Here is a 25803-nt window from a genome sequence, read left to right as displayed (position 1 = left end):
AACTATAACTACATTTGTTTTAGAAAGGCACACTGTTGTTATGAAAGTAACTATTTTTTAACATAAGAAAGGTATGGGATTTTTTGTTTGGTTTTGTTTTTCAAGAAGTTAAGAGAAACATTTTTGAGGAGAGATTGAGGATTGACACCCTAAAATGTATTGCTGAGTGATGGGATATGCAAAGATTAAATTAAGAATGTAATAGGACACTCAGAATAATCAGTGCACATTTTCTATGTACACTGCTATGCCCAAATTTCATAAGGCTGTAATAATGACAGAAGGCGTGTTGCTCAACTTTAAATATTTTAAGTGCTGATAAAGTAACAGCTGCTCAGTGTACTTGGGATTCTGGAAGAATCTCTGAGAATAATCATGCTTTTATTTTACGAGTTTACACCATTCATTCTGCAGTTACATCCGTTAATTTGCATTCCTAATACTGTTTGATAAACTAGACCATCTTTCTCAACAAACTGAACGTGTTGGTCGTCAAGGTGCTCCCATGTGCAGGGGGTCCCTGCTCGGGGCTGGCACCTCCCCGGAGCGCTCCCTGTGCCTGGCAGGGCAGCCCCAGACCGGAGGGAACAGGTCCAAAGCTGGGCTGGTGCTGCTCACCCGGAGTGCCAGTCAGGCCCTGGGTTACCATGGCAGTGCTGAACACTGACCCATTCATAGAGCAGCACCAAGCCACAGGGCAGAGCAGCCTTGTGTGCTGAGTGTCCTGAGCTCTGAAGTTTCACTGGGTATTTCCAATATGCTTGGATCACATGCCAGCACAAGAGACTCTCATATCACATTACCGTTACTATTTGGGATAGAATATTTCCTTAATGCACACCTTCAGTTTTTCTCATGAAAAGCTAATTTTATTTTTTTAAGATAAATGCTTAATGCTTTTGGTCTTTGAAAACTACACGGATAGTATTGGCTCCCACCAGCAAAAGAAAGAACAGATTTCATGATTAGGAGGATGCGCAGTTCAATATATTTTCCTGTCTTTTTCAAATGGTTGGAGAATAATGCTAAATGCATAATGCACTGTGGCAGCAAAGTTGTCTGTAACCCTCTATCACAATATAATACACATTTTGTATTATATTGCTTCCTTTTGTTTTTGAAAAAGCAATTAGGAATAAAATAACCTCACGCTGACATTTAAGCTGTTGTACAAAACAATGAACTTGGTATCTTCTGCTCTGAGGTATTTTGCATGCTCAGTAGTGCATCATTGCATCACTATATACAGTATAATAAAGTTTACCCCAGGTTCTAAGTACTTGTAGCATGGCTCACAGTCTATGCATACTGTTTTGAATTAAGGCATTAAATATTGTTAAACCTGTCGCCAGAGGTTTCATGTTGTACTTTGCTTCTCTATTCTATAAGCATTAAACGTATGTTTGGGTAAGGTTATTGCCCTTCTACCAGGAAGTTAAGGAAAGCAGCATCAATTAGGAAGTTGTAGTTCCAGGTGATTGTCACAGTAACTGAGAAGTGAGAAATAGTTCGAGCTACATAAATTTTCAAACTGCAGCCACTCTAACACAGCCCTGGTGAGAAATGCTATTGGAAGCTTCCTCGGTGTGAAATTTCACCTATATAAAAATACTGTTGACAGGCCAACTGACAGATGGCTGTTGAAATACCATCTTTCTTTGTTCTCATTTTCCATGAGAAGCTTTAAGACTGAATCTTCCTACCAGATTTATCATTAATGCACTGTAATCCCCCAACAAAAGAACCAACTTTTCTGCTGCAGATTAATAGGCATATTCTATATAGTATGATATTCCTCCTCTGCTGAGGCCATCGTGCTTAACAGACAGAGACATTAAAAATACTTCCTACAGTTAATGGAGAAGTAATCATTACAAATGCACCGAGTTCGGTCAATTCAGGGTTTCTATAGAATCACAGAATGGTTTGGTTTGGAAAGGATTTTAAAGATCATCCAATTCCAACCCCCCTGTTATGGGCAGGAACACCTTCCACTATCCCAGATTGCTCCAAGCCCCATTCAACCTGGCCTTGGACACTTTCAGGGATGGGGCAGCCACAGCTTCTCTGGGCAGCCTGTGCCCAGGACTCATCACCCTCCCAGAGAAGAATTTATTCCTACCAGCTATCTAAACCTCCTCCTTTCCAGCGTGAAGCCGTTCCCCCATGTCCTGTCCCTCCATCTCTTGTATATTGTCTCTCTCCATGATTCTCTCTAGGCTCCTTTCATGCACTGCAAGGCCACCCTGAGCTCAGCCCAAAGCTTCTCCTGTCCAGGCTGAACAACCCCAGCTCTGGCAGCCTTTCCTGCCAGCAGAGCTGCTCCGTCCCTCTGCTCCTCCTGGTGCCTCCTCTGGCCTGGCTCCAGCAGCTCCAGGTCCCTGCTGTGCTGGGCCCGGGGCTGGGGCAGCTCTGCAGGTGGGGTCTCACCTGAGCAGGGCAGAGGGACAGAGTCCCCCCTCCCTTACTGCCTCCCCAGGTCCTTCTCTGCAGGTTTGCTCTTGCACTACTGATCCCCAGCCTGTGCCAATATTTGATATTGAATAGCTACCAATGCATTGTAATTGATATATATAACTTCTTTCAAATTAATGACACCAAAATAGAGCAGAAGTCAATCCATAAGCTTCTGCTATATTATAATCAACAGTGTAAAAGCATTAACTGTCTCTGTTTTGAAGGTATTAATAAATATTTTTTTAAATAATTACTTTTTAAATTTAGAAAATACAATTATGCTTAAAATAACCTCATGCTTTGCAAAGATGTAGTACTAATTCTATAGGGATGGGCAAATGTTTTGTTCAAAGGAGTATGTTAAGAAATCAAGAGCAGTAGAGGAGTTAAATCTGACATTGCTATGCTGCTCTAGTAACCCTACTATCCATTCTGGGAACAGGATCTCGTTGTTGAGGCATTGATAATATTGTCATTTTGAAAATAATCAGTCACACAGCACTATTTTTATAATTAATTCCTGACTTCAGTGAAAAATGTGATCCCATCTATGATACAATCCATAACAATTATAACCAAATTTTGAAATTAATGATTTTTTCAACCTAAGCCAAAAAAGTCTGTAGGTATATTCTAACAGTCAGATCTAATTATATTACCTACCAAATAGAGAAGTGCCCTGTAAGCTTTCTGAAGGCTATGAGTTCTGTTCCTGACTATTCAAAAGTTTGCAGTGTTCATTACTCAGTAGTAAATAACAAAGCCAACTGCGCATATTTATGTATGATTAAATATTACATATTGTAATACAATTACAATTGTATTGTAATACAATACAGAGGCACTTGCATCTTCTATAATTTTCTAATTATAGAAATTATATAATGAAATTAGGATTTATCAAAGGCACCTAAATCATACTGACAAAACCAAGTACCAGAACAGTTAAAACATAACTTCTTATCTCTTCATAATTATTCATTGTTGACATCTATATTTTTGCAGCTTCTTTTAAAAACAATGTCCAAATACCGGCTGGTCTAAGGCTGTTTGGGTTGTACACTTTGCTACTCAAGAGCAGAAAATATTTTAGGTAAAATAAAGTTAAAACTTCTCACAGAACAGCAAATCAAATGAAGTTTTAAGGAGGAGGCAAACCCAGTTCTAATAATACAAATGTAAGCCTTTAGCTGCAGCAGAGCACTGTTGTGACTGACTCATTCCTCAGCTGCTCATGCAGGTGTTTACCTGGATCAGAATGAGTCCCACTGCCTTCCCTGAACTGCTACTCAAAAATAACCATGAGGATAGAGCCTCAGAACAATACACAGCTGCCTGTCCAAAAGCTTTGGGAGTCAACCTTTCTTGACTCCCAAACTGAAGTTTAATTAAGTGAAGCTTACTGCCGGTGTGGCCCAGTGGCAGAGAGTTTTCCTCCTTGGAAACTCTGTAGGCTCAGAGAGGAGAGCTGAAAACTTCTTCAGACCTGTCACTAGTGAAAGCACCGCCTGTAACAAGAACTCCAGCAAAACAAAGCAACAGGGATGTCCACAGGAGAAATGTCTCTGAAAGCAGCAGTAAATGGAGGCAAAATGAGCCCCAAATCTACAAATTGATGCTACTCCCTGCCTCTGCCACACTGACAGCTTGACACAGCCCTGGAAAGAGAGCAGGATGGAAAAGCAGCTCACTTCCCCAAGTGTGTAATAGCTCTGTTCAACCTTCTAATGGACAAACAAGAAGTTGAGCTCTTCAGTTAAATTGACTGTAGCAGATTGGGTCTTTGCAATTACTACCCAAACTTGTACTGAGCACACAGCATTACAAGTGTTTTCTCTTGTCTCTTTGGTGAGAGACAACTGACCCCAAATAGTTCTCTTGAATGCAAATTCAGCCCAAGATCTAAGAATTGGGCCAGTTCTCATTTCTTATATCATCACGAGTAATAAAAATATCCAAGTCAAATTTTGCCATTAGCTATACAGTGCATTCCAAAAAATAAAAAAAGCAGGCAACCCCCTGTTTCCTAACAATCTGCACAACAGCACAGTCAGATTTTAATTATGTACTTGCAGAGAGGATAAAAAATTGTGAATGATGCCAGATACAGTAGTCTTGGATATTTACTTGCATTACTACAGTAAACATTTTTGTTAGTAAAGACAATGCGAGGTAGATACGCCTGTTGAAGACTTCTTTATGTATAGGAGTTTCCACTATAGAAGTTATCATTTCATCACACTGCTATAAATACATGGGTAAGAGGGTAACAGAGGAATCACTTTGTCCACTGCTGGAATGCAGCAGCTATTGCACAATTCGTGGAAAAACTACACTTGGAGGAGGACTGTATCATCTCTTTGAAATTGAAAGGACAATTCAAGTAAGTAGAATAATATAATTATGTAACTTGGGATTTTGCCAGACCATCAAGCTTAATACTTCATGAAGCTTCTTGCAGCACTGAAATGGACCTTTAATACCCAGAAAAGCTCAGGTCCTTTGCTGTGAGGTCTCGCCGGGGGTCTGGGAGGAGCTGCCGCCCCCCGCCCCGCTGTCCCGCGGGGCCCCGGGCCCGCTCCCTCCCGCTGCTCTCGCTGACAATCACACTGACTTGAAGCGCCTGAAATATTTAACAGATAATCTGAAGCAAGAGAATGACCTTTTCTAACAGGATAGGCTGACCTTTGAACATTGTAGAAAGAATTTAACATTCAAATACATAGCACCTAACCACAAGGAAATCAGAGCTTCACCTCGCACACTCTTGTTAGATACTGTACTGAGCTGCCCTACTCCTTAAGCAGACCGACTCCCAAGTGGCAATTACGCATATAATTTACAGTTTGCAAAATCTGTTGGGTCTAGCGAGTGGGTTGGTTCCAAATTGCTTCCACAAAGTGCCTGCGCTCGGACAGCGGAGTTGCGCGTGGGGCACCTGGAGGTGCAGCCGTGCATCGCTGCGCAGGACCTGAATGGAGACCGCGACCTCCTCCGTCCTGGGAGCGGGGCCGGGGCCGCTCCCGGGCACGACACCCCCGCGGCAGCTCCTGCGGGCCCGGCCCGGGGCGCCCGGACCGCTCCCGCCCCTGCGCACAGCTTTGCGACCCGCACAGGTCCAAACATCTCCGCGTTTCAGGTCTTCTGGAGCCTGAGCGAAAGATCTCAGCCTCGCCTAATCGGCAGATCCAGGGAGGAATCCTGTAGGAAATGCCCAGCGATTCTTCAACCCGTGTTGCCTATGGGAGATTTGAAAGCCTCTGTAAGGGACTGCCGTGCTGCTATCATTTCACACGTAGCCTATGGGCAGCACAGCCTTCCGCGAGCATGCCCCCGGCTGTGCGGCACGGCCGCCACTCTCGCCCTCACGCACCTCCCTGGGCAGCTCGGAGGGGTCTGGCAGGACGGGAGTCCCGCGGCGGGATCTGCTGGCCGGCGCCTCTCCCTCCCTGCCCTTCCCCCGACATCGCCACCTGCGTCCACCTCAGGCCCTTTCCCGAAGTAACATCTCCCCTCACAAGCGAACCCGATGTGATGGATAGCCAGAGGGACGGGAGCCGCGGCAGGCAGCAGGCTAAGTGCGCCTTTTTATTAACTTCTTGTAAAGTAATAGCTCCATTTTAGCTGTCACTCCTGTCAAACAACAGCCGCACAATAGCGTGTGATGGGCTTTTCCCGGCGCTGGAGCTGCAGGCAGCACACTGCAGCCAGGCAGGCAGCTGGGCACGCCGCACTGCCGGAGCCGCGCGGGCTCCCTGCCACCAGCAAGGGGGCGAAGGGGAGCCACGGCAGACCAAGGGAAGCACCTTGTCCCTTTTACCCCATCGGGACCCACTCAGAACCAAACAAAGCCGGGCAGCCGGGATTCAGGCTTATCCGAGCCACCGTGTGCTGGAGAGGGGCCGCACGGCTCGCCCCCGCCGCCGTGGGGGACGCTCTCCGGGCACCCAGCACCGCACACGGGAAAAGCCCGGCAGATGGGGGGCAGGATGGGCCTGGGGCGTGAGGCACGGCGGGGGCCGAGGTGCGGGACCGAGGCGGGGCGCTGCAACGGGGCCGGCCCCGGCTCTCCGTGGGGACGGGGTGAGAACGGGTGCTGCTCCCGCCTCGGTGCCCGGCCGAGCAGGAGGAGCACAGCGGCCCCGCCGGCTGCGGCTGTGGCTGCTTGCGGGGCTCCGTCGGGGGCGGGCACATGCGTACAAGCAGCTCATCCAGGCAAACACCCCTCACATCTTAAATGAGCTTCATTTAGCAGCAGGCGCTTCAGTCGGGCTGGGAGCTGCGGGGCTGCGCTCTGAGCGCCGCGCGTGGAGTCCCCCGGGGCAGGCCAACCTCGACGGAGCCCGCCGCGCCCCGCTCTCGATGGGACTGAGCGCGGCGGCGGCTCCGCGCTCGGGCGGCGGAGGCTGAGCGCGCCCCGCGGGGGCGCCGGGCATGGCCGCGGGCGGGCGGGGGCCGAGCCGTAGCCGCGGGCACAGCGCCCTCGCGGGGGGCACCGCCGCGGCCATGGAGCGCCGCTGATCGCCGCCGCCGCCGGGAGACAATGGCCCTGCACAAACTCTGCTCGGTGCTGGAAGGTAGGAGCCGCGGGCGGCACGGCGCCCCGCCGGAGCGGGGACCGCGGTACCCCCGGCGGCGCCGCCCCTTCGGCTGCCCCGCGCTGCCCCCGGCGCCCTCCCTGCGCCGGCGGAAACTTCGGAGCGGCGGGCGCGGGGGCTGCGCAGGGGCGGCCGCCCAGCTTCTGCCGGGGCTCCTCTTCCCGGGCAGCTGCTCCGCACCTCCCCGCGCACCGCCCAACGGCCCCGCGTCCCTGCCCGGCGGCCGCCTCGCTCTGGCCCCGCTCTGCCCCACGCGAGACACAGCGCCGCGGCGCCGGCTCGGGGCCGCGGCTGCCGGAGCCCAGCGCGGGGCCGGGCCGGGGGCCCGCACCCATCCCGGGCTGCCCCCGGTCCCGGGCAGGCGGCGGAGACGCCTCGGCACCTCGGGCTTGAGAGGTTCCGGTGGCGGGGACACCTCGGTACCTCGGGTTTGGGGGATCCCACCGTTAGGAACACTTCGGGTTCGGGGGGTTCCCAGCCTGCAGAAAGGTGGGTCACAGTGGCAGCGACTCTACCCCAGTTACCCGTATATTCCCGAGACACCGGCGGTATCCTATGCTCGTCTTTTCACAGTAAAAATTCTCTGCTTTCGGAACTCTCCTGACGAGCTGCTCAACACTGTTCAGCTTATCACACTTGTTATCGGGAACAAGGTCTGTTTTCATTAAGGTTTTCATAAAATCAGTCGCCCCAGTCACAAGCTACACCCTGACCGGTGTTTACCTGTGCCTTTCTTATTGAGGCTTTTAAATCTTATTTCTAACTTATTTGTGTTCAGAGGTAAACAACGGAGCAAGGCTCCTCATCCGAGCATTTCTTTGTGCGGTTATTTATACAGCTCGACAATGGGCGAGTGGTTTCTGTTAGAAATCTTGATGTGGCACTTAACCTTGTGCCTCAAGAGATTATTTCTAGCATTCTGTGTCGTCTTGAGCAATAGCAGTCTTGATGGGGATTCCAGTCTGTTGAGTTTTTTTTTATTATTATTATTTTAAATTATTTTGTTAGGAGATGTTGGTGTGACTGCATGCATTATTGAAGCCAACAAGGCACTACTGCAGAGTGCAGAACTGTTTTGTGTATACATTGATGTCTTCCCATAGTATGAAAGTTGTAAAGTAGTCTGTTTTAAATCCAGAATGTTTCCATGGGCCATAAAATCCCATGTTCCTGGCATGAAGGAGTTTGTCTTTAGGGTTTCAAAAAATATTTTTCATTTATTAACATCATAACTGAGAGACAGAAGATACTTGTTCTTAATAAATGTCTGTCTCTCTATATTGTTAGCCATCTACTGAGTTTAGACAACATAGGAACATATGGCTTACATGGGGAAGACAAGGCATTTAGATTTTTTTCTACTGCCTCTTTTAAGTAACATATTTAAATATCAGAAGCCACTATAAAACAACCATAAAATACAACTGTGGTATCTGCTACTTAAATACTTTACACACATACAGATTTAATTACATTTCAAAAATATGTGATTGCTGCAAAATTGACCGTACAGGTTTTCCACTGAACAGACCTGTATATTTTTTTATAATCACACTAGTGTCCAGGTGAAAAGTCGCCCTACAGGAAGTTTTTTGTATTTTTCATAATCCATAAATCACACAAAGCCATTAGTCAATAAGCTGTTAGTATTCTAAATGCATCCCTTGCCATGACTACAGAAACAACCTATCATTACTTAGCATCATAAACTCCCTTTTAGCTCTGCTTCAATAGAAGTCGTTACACAGTCCCATTATTATACCTAATCAGAAACAAAAAAGTATATTCCTGTAGATAGGTGTATAGATTCAGTTCCAGAAGGAAATTGGTGGGAATAAAATTCCAAGTAACCATCCATATTTTACAAATTGCAGCTTAAATTCTGCGTGGAAGCCCTACCTACAGTGATAGTAATTTTTTTTCTCCATACAAATAGCTTCATGTAGAGAACTAGGGGAGCTCTGCTAAACCACATGCAAAGTACCATGAAGCTTAGTGTATCATGAGAAGTCATATTTTATTAGATATTTCTTAGAAACATCTTCTGTTCTTAACTTGGAATGTCTGTCATCCACAAATAATCTATTTTGTGGCTGTTGCCTCAGGGCAGAAAAGAACCCATCATACTTTGTGGCAGTTGGAATTTCTTATATTAAGCTTGTTTAGAGCTATTCTTCTGTTCTTCCTCAGCTATCAATATCAAGGGCTATTTAAATAAAAACTTAATGTAATTCTTTGTCTCTGTCCATAGTATTCAGCAAAACTTCTAAAAGTCTCATCCTGAGTCCCATCCTGCATGGATTATTTGCTCTCCTCCAGCTCTCCAGGCAGCAGCGCTGGTGGAGCACGACAGCCCGGAGATTTCAGTGGCTGCAGCTTTTGCTCAAGTGGAGCCCAGCTAATGCCCACCTGCTTTCTCAGTGGGCTCTGGAACCTCTTGGAGGCCAAGAGCTTGCTGCATTTGGGCTGTTGGAAGACAAAGCCTTTGCCTCCTGCCTTCAGTTCTCAATGACATCTTAAACACGCTAGAATCATTCCCTGAGCCTGGCACAGCTTGCAAAATGCTCTACAACAATAAAGCACCATAACCCTCCACTTCATGAGAGAGAAAAGCAGCTGCTTTCATAATAAAGCCATGCCCCTGTTAGCCTTAGGAAGTAAATATACCTGCCTTGAATATCCTCATACCTGGTATTCCCCCAAAACGTGTTTGCTAAGAGCTTGTTCCCATGCTTCAAATATGCTCCCTCTTTCATTTCCATATGCTGTTATTTGCTTTAAAAAACTGTACAAGCTGTCAGTTAAATCCTTCCTCTACATTAGTTTTGGTCTATTTCAGTTAATATATTGGATTAATTTAGAAAGCCAAAAAGAGAATTCTGTAGCTTCTGACCCAGTAATTCAACAAGCAGCCAGGGGTAGAATAAATTACTGCTACATTCCCAACCTTCCAGTGGACTACAGAATTATTTCCAACTCCATCAGGTTGCAAGAATGTGGACTGCTATGATTTAACTTCCTGCCATTCTGCTCCAGCTCCTCATTTGCATTTTGGCATGATTTTAACAGTTAATTTCTCATGAACAAGTAGTGTTAGGAAGTAATGCTTCCTTCCACACAAAAGCTAGAAATTATGGCTGCCTATTTCCAAAACCAAAAGGTGTAATAATGCAACAAAAAGCTGAAAACAAGCAGAAAAAAAGGTTATTCAAAAATCTCCTAATAGTTTCATGATTTGTTCATTGAAGCCAAAAGCAAAGTACTGACTGTAGAAGCTACAGTGACCCTAATGAAGGCAGTATCAAGTGAAGTCAGAATATTATTTTTTACTTAAAACAGTATCTACTTTCCACCTTTTCTGCACTGAAAAAAGTGAGGCTCCAAACTACTTGTAGTGCTAAGCAGTTCAGCAGAAGTGTTTTACATCTTGCTCTTAATACTCATACAAACGTCATATTCAAAATGCACCACCCTGAAGCATAACTCCAAATACATTGTCCTCTTTTTCCTAAGACATAGATGACCATGACCACTATATTTTTTACAGAACAACTTGGTTACAATTACATTGGTATTAATAGTAAGTTTCAGTGTGTAAATCCTGTATTTGGCTGTACCTGTAGCCTGTAGCCAGAGTATAGAGTAACACTGGATTGAAGCTAAAGGAGCTACTAAATTATGTATCCCTATCTAATGAAAAAGTTAAGATTTTCAGCATCTTCCTTATGGTTTAATTCACAGGGAGAGATTAGACAGAAAAATTACCCTTGAAGTAAAACTTTATAGGCTATTCATCATTTATGAACCTGTCAGAAAGTCATAATTCACTGGAGAAATGAAGAGGGTTGCTAATTGCACATACTCTAGAATGTGTAGTTTACATACAAATCAAACCCAGCACTATGAGTACAACCTGTCTGGACTGAAGCAAAGTTTTAGTGTCTTGGATTCAAGCTGGGATTCTAACACCGCAAAGAAGCTTGCTGCTTGTCTGCCTTGTACATTCCAATTTGTTTTTTTTTTAATTAATGAAGCACTTATAGTCTAGGACAACTTAAGCAGCTTGCTACCTTTAAACAGCTTGCTGCCTCTGTCAACATATGACTGGCAACTGGCACCTCAATACTGCAAGATATGGGGTTGGGGGAGTGTAAATTTTGCAACAAAAACCAGCAGGTAAATTTTAATGAAAAAAAACCCAAATTTCTTTCAGATTATTTTTGTGCTTCACTCAGTTCTCTGTTATTACAAAGCTGACTCCATTATGCAGCATGAAAGGATGGCCAATATGTTAAGAAATCTTTTCACAAAACCTCCTTCTTTATCATATGGTAAAATTGATGAACACTAAGTTAAGTCTTTTTTTTATGGGACTGAGAGTGAAAAGCTGGAAAAGAAAAAATTGTAATTTGTACATAACATGAAAGGAGGTAGCAGAAAAGTACTTTAAATATTAATTTCATAATAGACATTCCAGAAATTATTTCCACTGAAAAATATAGCATATTGCTAATAAATAAGAGAAGATAACTCTGGTATAATCTGATTGATTTTTAAGTCAAAAGTATCACTATCCAATTTCTCTAGGAATAAGCTATTTCTGGGACAGATGTATTCAGCATAGTCATGTGCAGAAGGATTAGCTCTGTCAGCTAGAGGGAAATGATCTGAACTTAGAAGTCAGTGTACATTTTAAAATAAGGTTTTTGAAACCCCTCATCAACATGGTTTGCACATGCAGTCTTCTCATCAGTCTCTTGCTGCACACAGCTTGGAGATGAAAAAAAAAGGCTTTTCCATATAAAAAGGAAAGTTCCTATTTTAAAATGAAAGCTATCATTCTTCTGGCAGAAGTTTTGCTGGCAGACAGACCCAGGGATGGATTATAAGTAACAGGATGTGGAGCAACTGGCAAAATGAAGCAGCCCACAGCTGCTTATACATTTCTAATGGAGGACAGGATCAGAAATGTTAAATGTTTTTAGCCAACCTAGAGGGGATTCTGTCACAGATCCATCCAAGCATGAATTGTTCTGGAGATGATTTTTATCAAAGGGACGTGGGAGAACTGCACTTACTTCCTGAATCAGTTAACCTGGTTTCTCTGCAGAGATAGAGTCCCAATTTATTTCTCTGGCAATCTTGAAGAGAGGAATCCCTACTGGAAACAGCTGGAGTGAGATGAAACTGTTATATCTGAGAATAGACCTGAGTGCATTCAGATATCCTGCTGGCAGTTAATGGCTAACAAGATTTGGATCTTAGAAGGCACCAGAGTCACTGTTAATAGCTGGTAAAGCCCACTTCTGCTATCAAGCTTCTGTGAGAAGGATTAAAAATATGTTGGCAGCTCCACTAGCATGCTCTGGGTGAGACTTAAACCAGCTAAAATATGTCTTTCTTGATGCACACCTTCATCTCTGTACTTTATTCTGTGACAATCCTGGTGTATGTTCCAATATGAGGAAACCACTGAAGCTTTTAATAGGATAAGTTGTAGGCAGCCACCTTAAATGCTCTTTGATACTCATTTTACCTATCTGCAAATGTTCTGTTGAGACTGCAATAGATTAAGGAAGGTATACAGACTATGAACTATAAAAATGTTTGGGATTCAAAAAGTGCCATGTAGCAACAGAATTGTTAGCCTTAAATGCAGCAGTAACAGATGCAATCCAGTGTTCCTTTTGTCAATTAACAAACATAGCAAATGCTAGTCAGAGGGAAAAATCTCATTCCTTGAAATTTACAGTGTGTGTTTCTGAGCTGAAAATGGATTGAATCCTAAAGCAGTTAATAAGCTTTTTGAAAGAAAAGGAGGTGACCATGCACACAGAATAAAATGAAATCCAAAGTGTCCGGACACTTTACCTGTCTGTCTAAATTGCACAAGACCACCCACCAGTCAATCACTCAATTTGAATTTGTGCAGCAACTAATCCTTGATCAGAGTCCTTAAAAGCAACCAAACCATGTAATTAATGTTGGCCAGAGAATAGGATAGGATGTAATAATCATAAATGTCCCCAGCACATTCATAGCTAATATTACTGTTTAGACACGTGAGTAAAAAATGGATATAAAACCTGAAATACTGTGATGAGCAGTTGCTGAAAGTAATGCTAATTTTAGTACACAGGGCAAATGAGGAGCTAAGTTTAAGAATATACAGAAAAGGAACCATTCCCATAAGGCAAAACAGAGTATATAATTAAGATCAAGCATTTGTTACTCTAGGCTGTATCTGCCAGAAAGAAGCAGGCATCCTAGCAAGATTTTCCAACATGCATGACCCGTGTGTTCCCAGTTACCATCTATCTGGACTATCTGTGTACAAGGTGCTGCCTAATCCAAGGAGCAGAGCACAGAGATCCAATGAATCCTGCTTTAAGCAAAGTCTGTCATCTTTATCCCTAGGATTCTGGCTACCATTATACTAAGAATGTGTAATACTCTAAATGATAAGGTCTTTATTTTAAAAAATGGTGGAATGTTTCTCAGTTGTGCCCGACTGCTCCCCAGTTTGATATTCAGCTTGCCCTGCATGCATAGATCCCCCATTGTCACCACTGAAGACAGACACTGCTGTCAGAGCCACACAGCAAATTGAGTCTGTTGTCTCTGTGTGATGATCCCTAGAGCATGCAGAAAGAGTAGGGGAAAGATATATCATAGGGAGCTCAGAGCTGTACTGTATCCCATGAAATCTGAAGACTATGTTTTGCCATAAAGTACAAGCATATGTCAGATTTGCAGCCTAAAGCACTTGTTTATCTAAGCAACATGCTGATTTCTTAGTATTGGGTTGAGCACCCATTTACTGCAAAACTAACTATAGTATTCTCATTTTTAAAGAGAAGTAGGAGCCACACATTTGTGAACCTCCCTATATATACTACAATGCAGAAATTGCCTTCTTTTTTTTCTTTTTTAGCTTAGATTTACTTTAAAAAATTAAGGAAATGCCAACAAAGAACATCTTGACTTCTGCTAACAATGCACTTTATTACACCAGTTCAGGGGCTTCTTTTATGTTATTCCATAAGTCTACTTCAGCAACAGAATAGTGAGAACTTGAATTGTATGTTTAGTGTCTTCACTTTTCAAAATTTATGCAGCTGTCTGCAGGCTATGTGGTCTAAAATATATAATGCAAAGAAGTGAAGAAAATGAAAAATCCATTCTTTTAAAAACAGACAGAAGCTGGCTGCTTTTTCTCTGTTCCTAGTTCATGCTCACACAGGTATAAACTATCAGAGCTCTAAATGGTAGTACAAGAGTGTGCACCATAATTCATGAAATACAAGTACAAATACCAGATTAATGAATAAAAGCTCCTCGATCTGTGCCTCGGTGTCTGCGCTGCTGTTGGCTTAAGGATGGCCTGTTCTGCAGGGTACAGATCATGAAGTGGAAGCTCACTGTAAGGTGCAGAAGCACTAACTTCTATTACATTTGTCACCTAAGTATCTCTAAGTTCATAAGGTCAGTGTTGCATAGCTCAGGCTCCTCTGGTAGAATTCTCACCATACTCCTCCAGTAAAAACAAAACACCCAGCAGCTCACCTTGAATCCCTTTGATAGTCAATGCAATCCTGCACCGTGCTGTTGCTTACATCAGCAAGCCATGTTCAAGTGGCATTTTTACTCACTACTTGTGCTTCCTGTACCATAATAGACTATGGAGCTAAGCCTAGACTTCTCTTTCATTCACACTGAAGAATAGTCATGTCAGAGAGATCTCTAAGAGACTTTAAAAGAGGAAAAAAAGGAGCAGTGGAATACTGTGTCCCATTGTAAGTTCAGGTGCATAATAACTATTTGAATTGTAGTTTATTAGAAATAAAAAGATCATTCTTCATCCTTCTGGAAGTGCTACAAGACGGTTAGTGAAAGTAGTTCAGTCTCTCATGTCTGTTCTAATTGCTGTGACTGTCCCTGTTGCAGTACCAGGACAGTGGTTCAGCACTAGCTCTCTACTGCACCAACTTCCAGGATTTGTCTCTTCCCTAGACATCTTCCTCCTTATGGACTTGTACTGTCCAAATCAGTCTGTGAGATTTGAAATTATTTTTCCAGGAAGTAGTATGAATTTAGGACACCAAGAGATTGCTTTGTTGTTTTTAAAATGCACACAAAAATGGGTTAATGGAAACAGTCTGAAAGGTCTAAAAATATCCTGAGTGATTATTTTTTTCCTTTTGTTTTCATCCCGAGTATTGATAGACCTTGTTTTCAGCCCCTTAACTCCTGTTGGCTTTCCCACATTATACTGTGTCGTGTCAGTGCTCTCAGTTTAAGGAAATACTCCCTCAGGCAATCCTGCCCAGTACTCTAAGGAAGAGCAGGTAAGTCCTCTCCACCTTTTTGCCAGCAATGTCTCACTGATGAAGACAGCACACATCCTGACCATTAGGCAGAGACACCTCTTTTCTTTATCATACTGTCACCAGGATAAAAGTAGTGCCAAAGGAAGATCCTGGAACATTTGCCATCTGGGCTACTCTGAATACATCTTAAGGGTTGTTGAGAGCATGAGAAGGATGGGCATTGCCAGGGAAGGGCAAGAGAGAGGTGTAAGAGGTTAAAGCTGAAGAGGATGAAAAGGGCAGGGAACAAAGAGGAGGTGGCCCATACTATTCCCAGTCATCCATACAACAGACAAAAGGAAGACAGACAAATACTCAACCCATATCTTCTGCAGTTGCCTGCATATCCATGCTGCTCTGCAAGGAGTAGGCACTGTTTGTTTGCATTTACACGCATACAGGCGCCGGACTATTTATAGAAACAGTACAGCTCTAGTGAAAGCCAATCAGGCTTTCTGAAGTCCTTTTAGGGAGGGTGTTTCTTTATCCACATCAGCAATAAGGGAAATCAATGGTTAGTGTAACAGAACATCTATTCTTATGTTGTTTCCACCAGTACAATCACTGAAATAAATGTAGATGCATACTGAAATTTTTTAAAAAATGTTTATTGTAACAGTGGTAGCCATAGTAAAGAGCTGTACTAAATAAAAACCAAAGCAAACCAACAAACCTTCGATTTTCACTGTTACTTGAAATTGAGTATTTGCATTCATTTTGTTAGTCACATGTTAATTTCACTCATTATTTCTCTGTGTGTTTGCTTTAAGAAAAAAAGTCAAAGCTCATTTTGCATTTTGAGAAGCAGCGTAAGTTACACAGAGCTCTCCTTGCAAAACAGAGGGTAGGCATAGCACATCTTTAAGAAAGGTGAATTCAGTAGAACATCCTGACACATGATTTACACAGGACTGGGGAAACTGCCTTTACTTTAGCTATAGAAGTCAACATTGAAGTGTTGCACCAAAAGCAGTGTAGAAAAAAAAAAAAAGAAATGAGATTGACAACTTTATAACTGTCTATAACTGTCAGGATTCTCTGTTAGGGACAAGTGATGTCAGGAGTACAAATGCATTGTAAGTTCATGCAACTCATAAACTCGGATTTTTCAGTGTACAGTTTAAACAGAGAAACTGCAAAAATAAACTGTAAATAATTGTGAAATAATATAATCTATGTAAGGAATAGTAAAAACTAAAACCAGCTGAAAACTAACGTCAGTTGTATGTTAATAAAGATGGGATATTTGTTCTTTTGCTTTAAAGACTAGTGAACATCCATAACTGAACACCAGTAATGGGTGCTAGATACTTTCTTCTGAAGGAGGAATTTTCAGTCTAGGGTGAGTCAGTAATGATTAGCAGCATCTGCTTTGTATTTGGATAATGACAGATAGTATATTTTTAAGTGTATTAATATTGATGAAAATGCAGAATTATTGCAGAGATGGAAATTGAAAAACTACGTAAATCTTCACCTACTCTAACATAATCCATCCCTAAAAATCAAATAAGCTTCTAAGAACATAGCACTTGTTTGCAAGATCCATATGGTATTTTAGAAAACACCCACAGTCATGAACCTGACTTACACAGGAAAAAGCAGTTGTTGGTGAGGAAAGTTTTCAGAATGAAACACAGTCTACTTCAGTATGGGTAGCGAGAAGAAAGAAAGCAGAAACATACAAAATAAAACATAAATGCTAGATGGATGCTTTCAGGAGCAGGCTTTGATTCCTTTAATCTTTTCCCAAGATAACATATCCATGCCAGTGTTATAGGAGCAGGATGAGTTGAGTCAAGATCACTGTGGTTCACAGTCAGTGCATGCTCACTCTGCAACTCCAATGGGCTCAAAGTCCAACAGCAACACAGGGAAAAGCACAGATGGGAAAAAAAACCATTTCAACTGAGCCACTAAAATGCCTGAGCAACAAGGCAGGAAGGCTGGGAAATAAAATTAATTTCTTGAATGTGACAATAAAATTCCTGCTGAAATCTCTTTTTGCCCTGCAGTGCTAAGGCCATGCCTGCCTGACAAGTAGATTAAGAACATGGGAAGGGTCATACCAGGTCACATCAAAGGTCCATCTTGCTTGGTACCTTCTTTTACCGAGATATATAAGAAGAACATCCCAGACTTCCAATAATTTATGGCTTAAGGGGTTTATGAAACAGAATTTTCTACCTCAAGGGTGCATTATGAATTATGTGCATGAAAAAAAAAGAAAAATCTTTGTTTAATTTGAACGTGCCACTTGCTCACTTTGTCTGACACCCCCTGGTTCTCTACTGGAAGAGACAAGCAGTAGCTGCTCAGTTCTCAATCTCAATGATACTTGTGATTTTGTAACTTGTGTCCTATCTCCCTTCAGCCACCTTCTGTCCAGGGCAGTCCAGGCCTGCTTAGCTAGTTCTGTAAGAGATGTGTCCAGAATTTCCAAGATAGTCCAGATGCAAGCAAATGAAAGATTTGAAGAGTGGCACATTAATTTACTCTATTTCATTCTCTTTCCCCCTCCCAGTAATCCTAAACAATTTGAAGTGACAAAGTTGCCAAAGCATTTTAGGAAAATCTAAACATTAAGGCTGCTTTTTAATTGCTGATGGACTGTGGAATATGGAGGTTTTCATATGTGCTGTTCATACAGGTGCTGCTTGGGTGCAGGGAATGTGTAAATGTGAAGGAAAGGCCAAAAGTAAAACAGCCAGAAAGGAAGGAAAGAACGAGGGAGGCTCTCCATCTCCAGAATGTGCATCTGTCATTTTCTACTGCCTCATCATTTGCAGAAATCACTGGTATTGTGTGGCAGCATCACAACAACCAGTCTTGCAAGCACAAATCTGAAATCTATGGAGGGGTTAAGACCATGCAGTGTCTCCTGTGGTCTGGATTAATTTCTTGGAAGCTGGAGAAGTCTTCTGCACACATTATGCAAATAGAGTTTTAGGATAAATATGATTCATTATAGCAGTGAAGCATCTTGTTTCAGGATATAAAAGTCTTATAGACAACAGATACCATGTAAACTCTAGAAAATATTCTTAAAAGTCCCCTCAAATAATGAATTGCTGTTCTTATACATGCTTTCTTGAGGAACCTGGAAGAAGAATCAGTGCACATAGACTGTACTGGTTTCATGAGTTGAAATTTTAAAGAAAACACATAAATTAATTACATATTTTTATATGTTCTGAGTTGTTTTGGTCAGTGATGCTAGGATTTGCATGAACTGGGACTGCAGAAAATGGTCTATAACTTTGAAGAATTACTGATGTTTTTCCTGTCCAATTTCTCTCATCAGTGTTGCTTGTAACAATCCTGGTAGTGGAAGGCATTGCTGTTGCACAGAAGACACAAGGTAAAATTTTAGTTTGATGATTTTTTCTTAAAAATTGAACAGTTTTATAACTTTTAATTGAGCAATATAAGTGAAATGTTTGTATTCAGATATGAATAGCTCTTGAATTACCAGTATGAATTGCACTATTTTCCATTTTCCCCCATTTGCTGCATTTTCTCCCAAAAGAACAAAACCATGTAGTCACAAAGAACATGGAAGTTTCACTTTCCCAGGTAAAGTTCTACAGTTTTAGATGTTAGACGTGGGAAAGAAACTACCACAGAAATTCATGTTTTCTGTATCTGACAACAAGCTTTTCAAATAGTCCACCCACAAACATTTTTGAAGCCTGCTGAGTGGGGAAGGAATCAATTTCACAAACCTTATTTTTTATATGTGGGATTACCCACACTTAAGAGAGAAGAATTCCTTGAACTGCCACCTACAGAATTTCCTTGAAAAATTTCTGCAGAAGAGAGAGAGTTTTCACCCCCATAAATCAAAAAGCTGTCAAGATACCAGTGGAAGGCGATGTAATTTACTGGAGGCATCTAAGACCTGTACCAGCATGGATGTCCTCTCACAGGTCTGCAAATTAAAAGTGTGTAAATACAAATAATACTATGAGTACCCTGTGAGATTTAGGAAATATCGAGCAGAAAATACATATCCTATGTCTTACTCTCTGCAGTTCTGTGGATACCAAGGAGAAGGGCCAAAGGTATTTAATAGTATCAGAGATCACATTATTCCCAACCTCATCTCCGTGATTGAGGAAATCTGAACCAAGCTCTGTGAATGATCCAGCATGAAGAATTACCTTACTAAACTGCATAATCTCAGTCCCAGAACACATTTCCCTGTACATCCAGAAGAGGAGCTTTGAGCCTAAATGAGACCCTAACATACCAGGGCAATCTAGGAATTTTTTTAACTGCTATTGCTGTATTTAGTGTATTTGCATACTGAAATTCATTCTGTTACAAACATCCTGTATTCCAACAAATTACTGTAAATAGATATTCCACATTAGCATATTCTGGAATCAGGGTCAAAACCAGCGAAAGCTGACAAATATTTCTGATTATATTTACATAGGAACGGAGATTACATAACCCATAAAATAATGGTATTGGCAGCCACTGTGACTATTTCACTTACAAAGAAGAGTATCAAAAACCTGAACTGAGTTGGGGAAAAAAAAATTACTCCCCCTCCTTTCTAAGGATCTCTGGATATATTTGATATTCAAAAACTGTGATTTCTTTAGGATATACCCCACCACAAAATTAAACATAAGATTTTCTTAGATAGATATTAATGAATGCCTTTCAAGAGGTCTTGCAACCAAAATAAATTACTTTCTTCCTTATAGGCTATGTATCATGCCAGAATTTTACTTTATCAAATCTGCATGCTTGCAGAAGAAACTTATTTTATCAATGTTTTTTTTTGCTTAAGGTGGGCAAAATATTGGAGTGAATCGCATTCCTCCCACTCAGTGTGACAACTGGGTCCGGACCAGTAATGGAGGACATTTTGCTTCACCAAATTACCCAAACATGTACCCACCCAATCAAGAGTGCATCTATATCTTAGAAGGTACATGCTTCATTTCTGTTTTGTTTTGCTGTAATCTTACTGTTAAGTGGAAAATCTTGAACTGTTAAAACTGTCATCTTACACTGCTGTAAAGGATTGCATGGCCATACTGGTAATATAATGATTCTACAGCCATTTACTTGAACAAGAAGCTAAATTTTCTCTCTCAAGTTATAACAACAAATAAATAAGAAATGTAAACAGTAAAAAAATAGCTATATAGAATAAGACATATCCTCACAGCCAGGAAAAGGAGCAGTATATCTACTGTAATCTATGAAGATATGGAATTCGTAAGATAAAAATTGTAGCTTGTTACCTTAATATCACTGATAATAGATTGCAAAAGATGAAGGCTATTTCACACCATGCTGTATTCTTCTACCTCACCAGCAGAAAACCTTTATGCTGTCCTTCATTAATAAAAAAAGATATATCTGGCTGCCATAGCACTGTACTAAAAATACAGAGATTTGTTAGCACTGCTGAGGTTACTATTAAAATAATGTGATGAGGACAAAAAAATGTCATTAACTAGAATAAAAGCATATTCCAATGAGAATATCTTAAATAAAGGCTGGAAGACTTGAGACACTCCAATTATTTTTCCTCTTATTAGAATGCACCCAAAACCCACTGAAGTCAGCTAAAAATATTTGTCAACCTAATCATCAGATTCATATCAATTAATTGAAATATTTTAAGTAATGAGGGTTGATGAATTTTTATTTGTACAGCACAGTAGTGGTTCACGGGCCCCTCCTTTTTGCTTGTTCCCATGCACATCTTGGTTTTGCACCTTGCCTGCCCAGGAATGCCCCAGGGAGCAGCCAGCCTGTCCAGCTGCAGGGCTGGGGCACAGGAGCAGCTTCCAGCTCTCCTCAGTCCTTCCACAGAAACACTGTGTGTGCCTGAGTGGGGCCAAGGTCTTCCAGAATTTCTAGCCAAGATCTGCTCCTTCATGCAGACCTCTGCCAACATTCACAGCAGCTCCAAATGCGTGTAGCTCTTGTGAGTGAGGCAGAAGGTCTGACGGGAGGGTTGGAGATGCCAGAGTAAATCCTTTTGGCATTCAGGAAAAGCAGGCAGCGTGTGATTCCTCAGAGCTGTCACTCCAGATCCCAGCCAGGATCGGGAAGTTCACATAGCACAGCCGGTGCCAAGAATGAGGAGCACTAAAGCCATTCTTACAGGAGAAAGTCTTGGGATCCAAACCACGGATGTGAGAGTCAGGATTTAGGGCTGTGATCCCAATCCTGCCACAGGCTCAGACTCACCAATATGCAATCTGTAGCCACCTGCATATTACTGACATACATGAAGCACTTACACTTCCCTGAATATTTTAATAAAAGATGTCTTCTGTGAAATGATCTACAAATTTGGACTTTATGTTTAAGAAATAGTGAGTTGTTATTCCTATCTTTCTCTTTTCCATTCTTTTCTGCATAGCTCAGTGTTTTTTCTTCTTTTTTTTTGTATTTTGCTTTCACAGAACACTTGTTTTAATTTATATCTTAATATGTAACCTTGTTTGAATACCTTTCTATGTATGTTCATATATGTTATATGTGCTGCATTAAATTAATACGATTTCTGAATTTTCAACAATTAAGATCAGCAAGAAAAAAATTTTGCATGGTTCTATGCAAAAGTAACTTTTAAAAAATAATATCTAAAATTTTTGTAGCAGACTGCAGATGTTTCTTTGAGAAGTTTCCAGTTTCTTTTTTATCTTGCTGTTTTGGAGGCCTGTCTCTTCGTTACTTCATGTCTTTGTGTTTTTTCATCAAGATCTTCATTTAATCTTTTGCTCAATTTTTTTTATGTCTAGCTGCTCCACGACAAAGAATTGAGTTGACCTTTGATGAACCTTATTACATAGAACCCTCATTTGAATGTCGGTTTGATCACCTGGAGGTTCGAGATGGACCTTTTGGGTTCTCCCCTCTCATTAATCGTTACTGTGGTCTGAAAAGTCCTGCACTAATTAGATCAACAGGGAGATTTATGTGGATCAAGTTTATTTCTGATGAGGAGCTGGAAGGAAAGGGATTTCAAGCAAAGTACTCATTTATACCAGGTAAAGATGTCTAAAATTCTGACGGAGTTAATGACTATCTGCTCCCATTGAACTCTGTGGGTGTGTTTGTCCTCTCAGCCTAGAGCTGTATTTCAGCATGAGCACTTATGGAGGCACAGTGACATTGTGATAGCCACAGTCTCAGTCCTGCTAATCCTACAGGCCACATGGCTAAAAGCACTTGGGGAATCTTGACTGAAGGAAATTACAGATCTGTAGTTTGCTAGAGAGGAAGATAGTTGAGCTTGTTCACACTGAAGTCTTCAGCAGCACCCTTATTTACTTGTCTACTTGTACCAGTTTCAGCAGTGGTAGGAAAGGAAAGACAACGTATGCAAAGAGCTGCCTTTTCACCAACCTCTCTTCTAGGCATGTAAGACACCAGACAAAAACACCTGAAGCAACTCTACAGTAGCACTCTAGCCAGATGCAAAACATGTTAAACCTCCATTCTGAAAACCCAGACCAAATATCTGCACAGTCTAAGCATGAGCTCTTGGTATAACTGGATTGGGCTCAGACAACAGAGCTGCTCTTTGCTCAGAGTGCTGTGTAGTTCACAGGTGCAAAGGAGAGGACAATGTGCTGACAGTGCCTTTAGACAAACAAAAATTACATCTGCTCTGTGGAGCTACTTAAACCTGGCCGGGCATCCTTCTTACATGAAAACTTGACCTGATGTCCTTGTGCAATGCTTGACTATTGTACTTCATAGATACTATGTAGTTATCAGCATTTTATTGTCCTTTGGGACAAAAGGCAATATACAAGTTTCAGCTCCACCACTTTCATAAATGTATACACAAACATAACTTCTTCATGTTAACTTTACCCCTAGAGCACATGAAAACACAATTCATGATTATATATTACTACTTAGGGATTTAGACTCAGAAACTTCAGATTAACATGGTGACCAAAGCATTGGGAATTACATGATAAAAATGTTTTCACAGGGACAGTACTTATGCAATATGCTAAGTCCATTTCCAAAGCCATTTCATCAACATCACTTTCAAAACTAAATTACCATAGTTGCAGGCTGGATCTTTAAATATACATTTAAACTGTATATTATTTTCACAATAGATTACAGCAATTTAAGGACTGATATTATTCTTTTCCTTCCTCTTCGTTTATATGAAGTGTGGTAAAATATTTTATGGTTGTGAAAATGAAAGGGAACATATGCACATACTCCTGCTTCATTAAAAAATCAGCTTACAAAGAAGGCTGAAAACCTTGCAGAATTTTGCATGTAGTGATCATAGATTTTCACTATAGGTAAATAAAAAAAGGAGGGCAAAGAAGGCATGTTCTGAACTGTGCTGAGTCTTAAGCTCAGGACTCAGGCATTCTAGGGGAAGTGATAAACTTCCTATATAAAAAAGAATTAATCATTCCTATAGAAAAAATATAGGATCACAGAAAGAGCCAAACTCTGGACCTTCATTTGGAAAAGAACTTTGTACCAAACCATTGTGCACTTTTGCATTAACTAGTGCTTCCTTTGCCTAGAACAACATTTCATAAACATGTCTAGAGCTGTTCTACGTGGCCTAATACAAGAGAGACAGATAACTCAGGGAAAAGTACCTTTAGGATTGAACAGCCTTCTTCACATTCTTTTTTAAGAGCAGTCAGCAATTTCTAAGTGTTGATATATTCTGCTAAGCTCAGTTCAAATTGTTCAGAACTACATAGACAGCACTCTGATAAAATATATCTAAATAAGCTTTTTGCACAGAGAAAGATCCCCTGTACTCTTGTGGAATGGTTTCAGTGAAAACTGACATAGTTAAATTCAGAATATAATGTAGGAACAAAATACTGAATAGTTATTTTTGGTGTTATGCTTGGTAGAAATCTGAGCTGTCAGGATAGAATTACCTTTTTCACATAAGGTCAATCTTTGTGGCATAATGTTCTCATCTAAAAAAAACTTTGTCTCTATATGCTCCAATTGATTCAGTAAACCTTCTGGCAATTTCTTTTGGTGACATAATAAAAAATGGACATAATCTGCAGATAATACTAAAGCTTGAAGTGATTCTCAAGCACTGATAGCCCTGGTGATTCCTGACTTCTTTCTATTACAGATCCTGACTTCACTTACCTAGGAGGTATTTTAAATCCCATCCCAGGTATAGTATTACAGTAACAATTTCTTTATACATGAAATTTTAAATTAATGTCATATTGTATTTGACAGCAAGGTCTATCTTTTCACTAGACTGCCAATTTGAGCTCTCAGGAGCTGACGGAATAGTACGTTCCAGTCAAGTAGAACAAGAAGGAAAAACAAAACCAGGACAAGCAGTTGACTGTATCTGGACAATTAAAGCCACTCCAAATGCTAAGGTGGGTTTTGTTCATAGAATTCAGTATATAATGGGTTTCCATGACAGTGGCAACAGGTAATGGTCACTAACTGTGATTTGCATTATGTTGTACTTCACTGAAATGAGTCATGTAGCAGTCACTTAGGAAATTCAGAGAGAGATTTTTTTCTGAAATTAAATGTATATAAGTCCATAGTGCTGGCTTCCTATTATTTGAAGCTTCAAATACCAAATAACTGTGAGAACTGTTTAAGCAACAATTTTCAGGGGCATTTGACTTGGATCCTGGTTTTACTGGAAGACTGCAGGCAAAAATGCTGGCTGATATCTTCAGTGATTTCCAGTAAATCTCACTGCCAAAACTTAATGTTTTGCCTCCAGTGGTTGTATTGGAGAATTTGGTTCTGTTCAAAGTCAACAGAACATGTGCCTGCTTCTCCCATCTAATTCACAATCCAGCACCTTGAAACCCACTTTCTTCAGTAGTCTGAACTAAATTGAAAGACTTTACCTTGTTAGGCAGACAGCAGGATAAAATCCTATTCACAACCCCAAAATACAATAGCTAAAGCCTGAATCATATTAGTTGCAGAATCATATTCATTAACTGTGTTGCACAGAAGAGCATGTACTTTTCTCCATAGAGCATGCACATCTTTAATTTTGCTTCTGCTTGCACATACATAAAAATTAAAAAATATTTTGAAGCAGTAGCTGCCAAGATAACAAACCTTCCCTCTGCCTTCTTACGCACTCCTAACACTTAACCTAACCAGCCCTGTTAACCACCTTGCAAGTGCATTCTAAAACAGTAACCAAAAAGATGATAATAAGAGGACAAAACATGGAAGAAATTAAAAGTCCATTAATATATTTGAGCCTCTGAGGAAGTGAGTCAATTCCCAAGAGCCCTATACTAGTCTAAGTAATAGATGTAGTTCTTCCAGAAACAATAACAAACCCATTTTCTCTCTACATTGCCACTTGAGTGCACTGGGTCTTGTGCTTA

At 41.3% G+C, this 25803-nt stretch overlaps 1 protein-coding gene and 1 long non-coding RNA gene across 4 annotated transcripts in view; one reads left to right on the top strand and one right to left on the bottom strand.

Moving 5' to 3' along the window:
- Positions 1-25803, bottom strand: part of LOC137481137 (uncharacterized) — a 115032-nt gene that overhangs the window by 49782 nt on the left and 39447 nt on the right. The window lies entirely within an intron of this gene.
- The window catches only part of NETO2 (neuropilin and tolloid like 2), a 31826-nt gene continuing 12712 nt past the window's right edge, over positions 6690-25803 (top strand). The window contains exons 1-6 of the mRNA XM_068202644.1: positions 6690-7034; positions 18729-18785; positions 20229-20369; positions 22204-22452; positions 24552-24596; positions 24686-24813. Of these exons, the coding sequence (XP_068058745.1) occupies positions 7001-7034; positions 18729-18785; positions 20229-20369; positions 22204-22452; positions 24552-24596; positions 24686-24813 (654 nt within the window). The 5' untranslated portion in view covers positions 6690-7000. The remainder of the gene's footprint in view (positions 7035-18728; positions 18786-20228; positions 20370-22203; positions 22453-24551; positions 24597-24685; positions 24814-25803) is intronic.

Source organism: Anomalospiza imberbis, chromosome 12, assembly GCF_031753505.1.
Source record: "Anomalospiza imberbis isolate Cuckoo-Finch-1a 21T00152 chromosome 12, ASM3175350v1, whole genome shotgun sequence".
Lineage (NCBI taxonomy): Eukaryota > Metazoa > Chordata > Aves > Passeriformes > Viduidae > Anomalospiza > Anomalospiza imberbis.
This window is presented reverse-complemented; position numbering and strand designations above follow the sequence as displayed.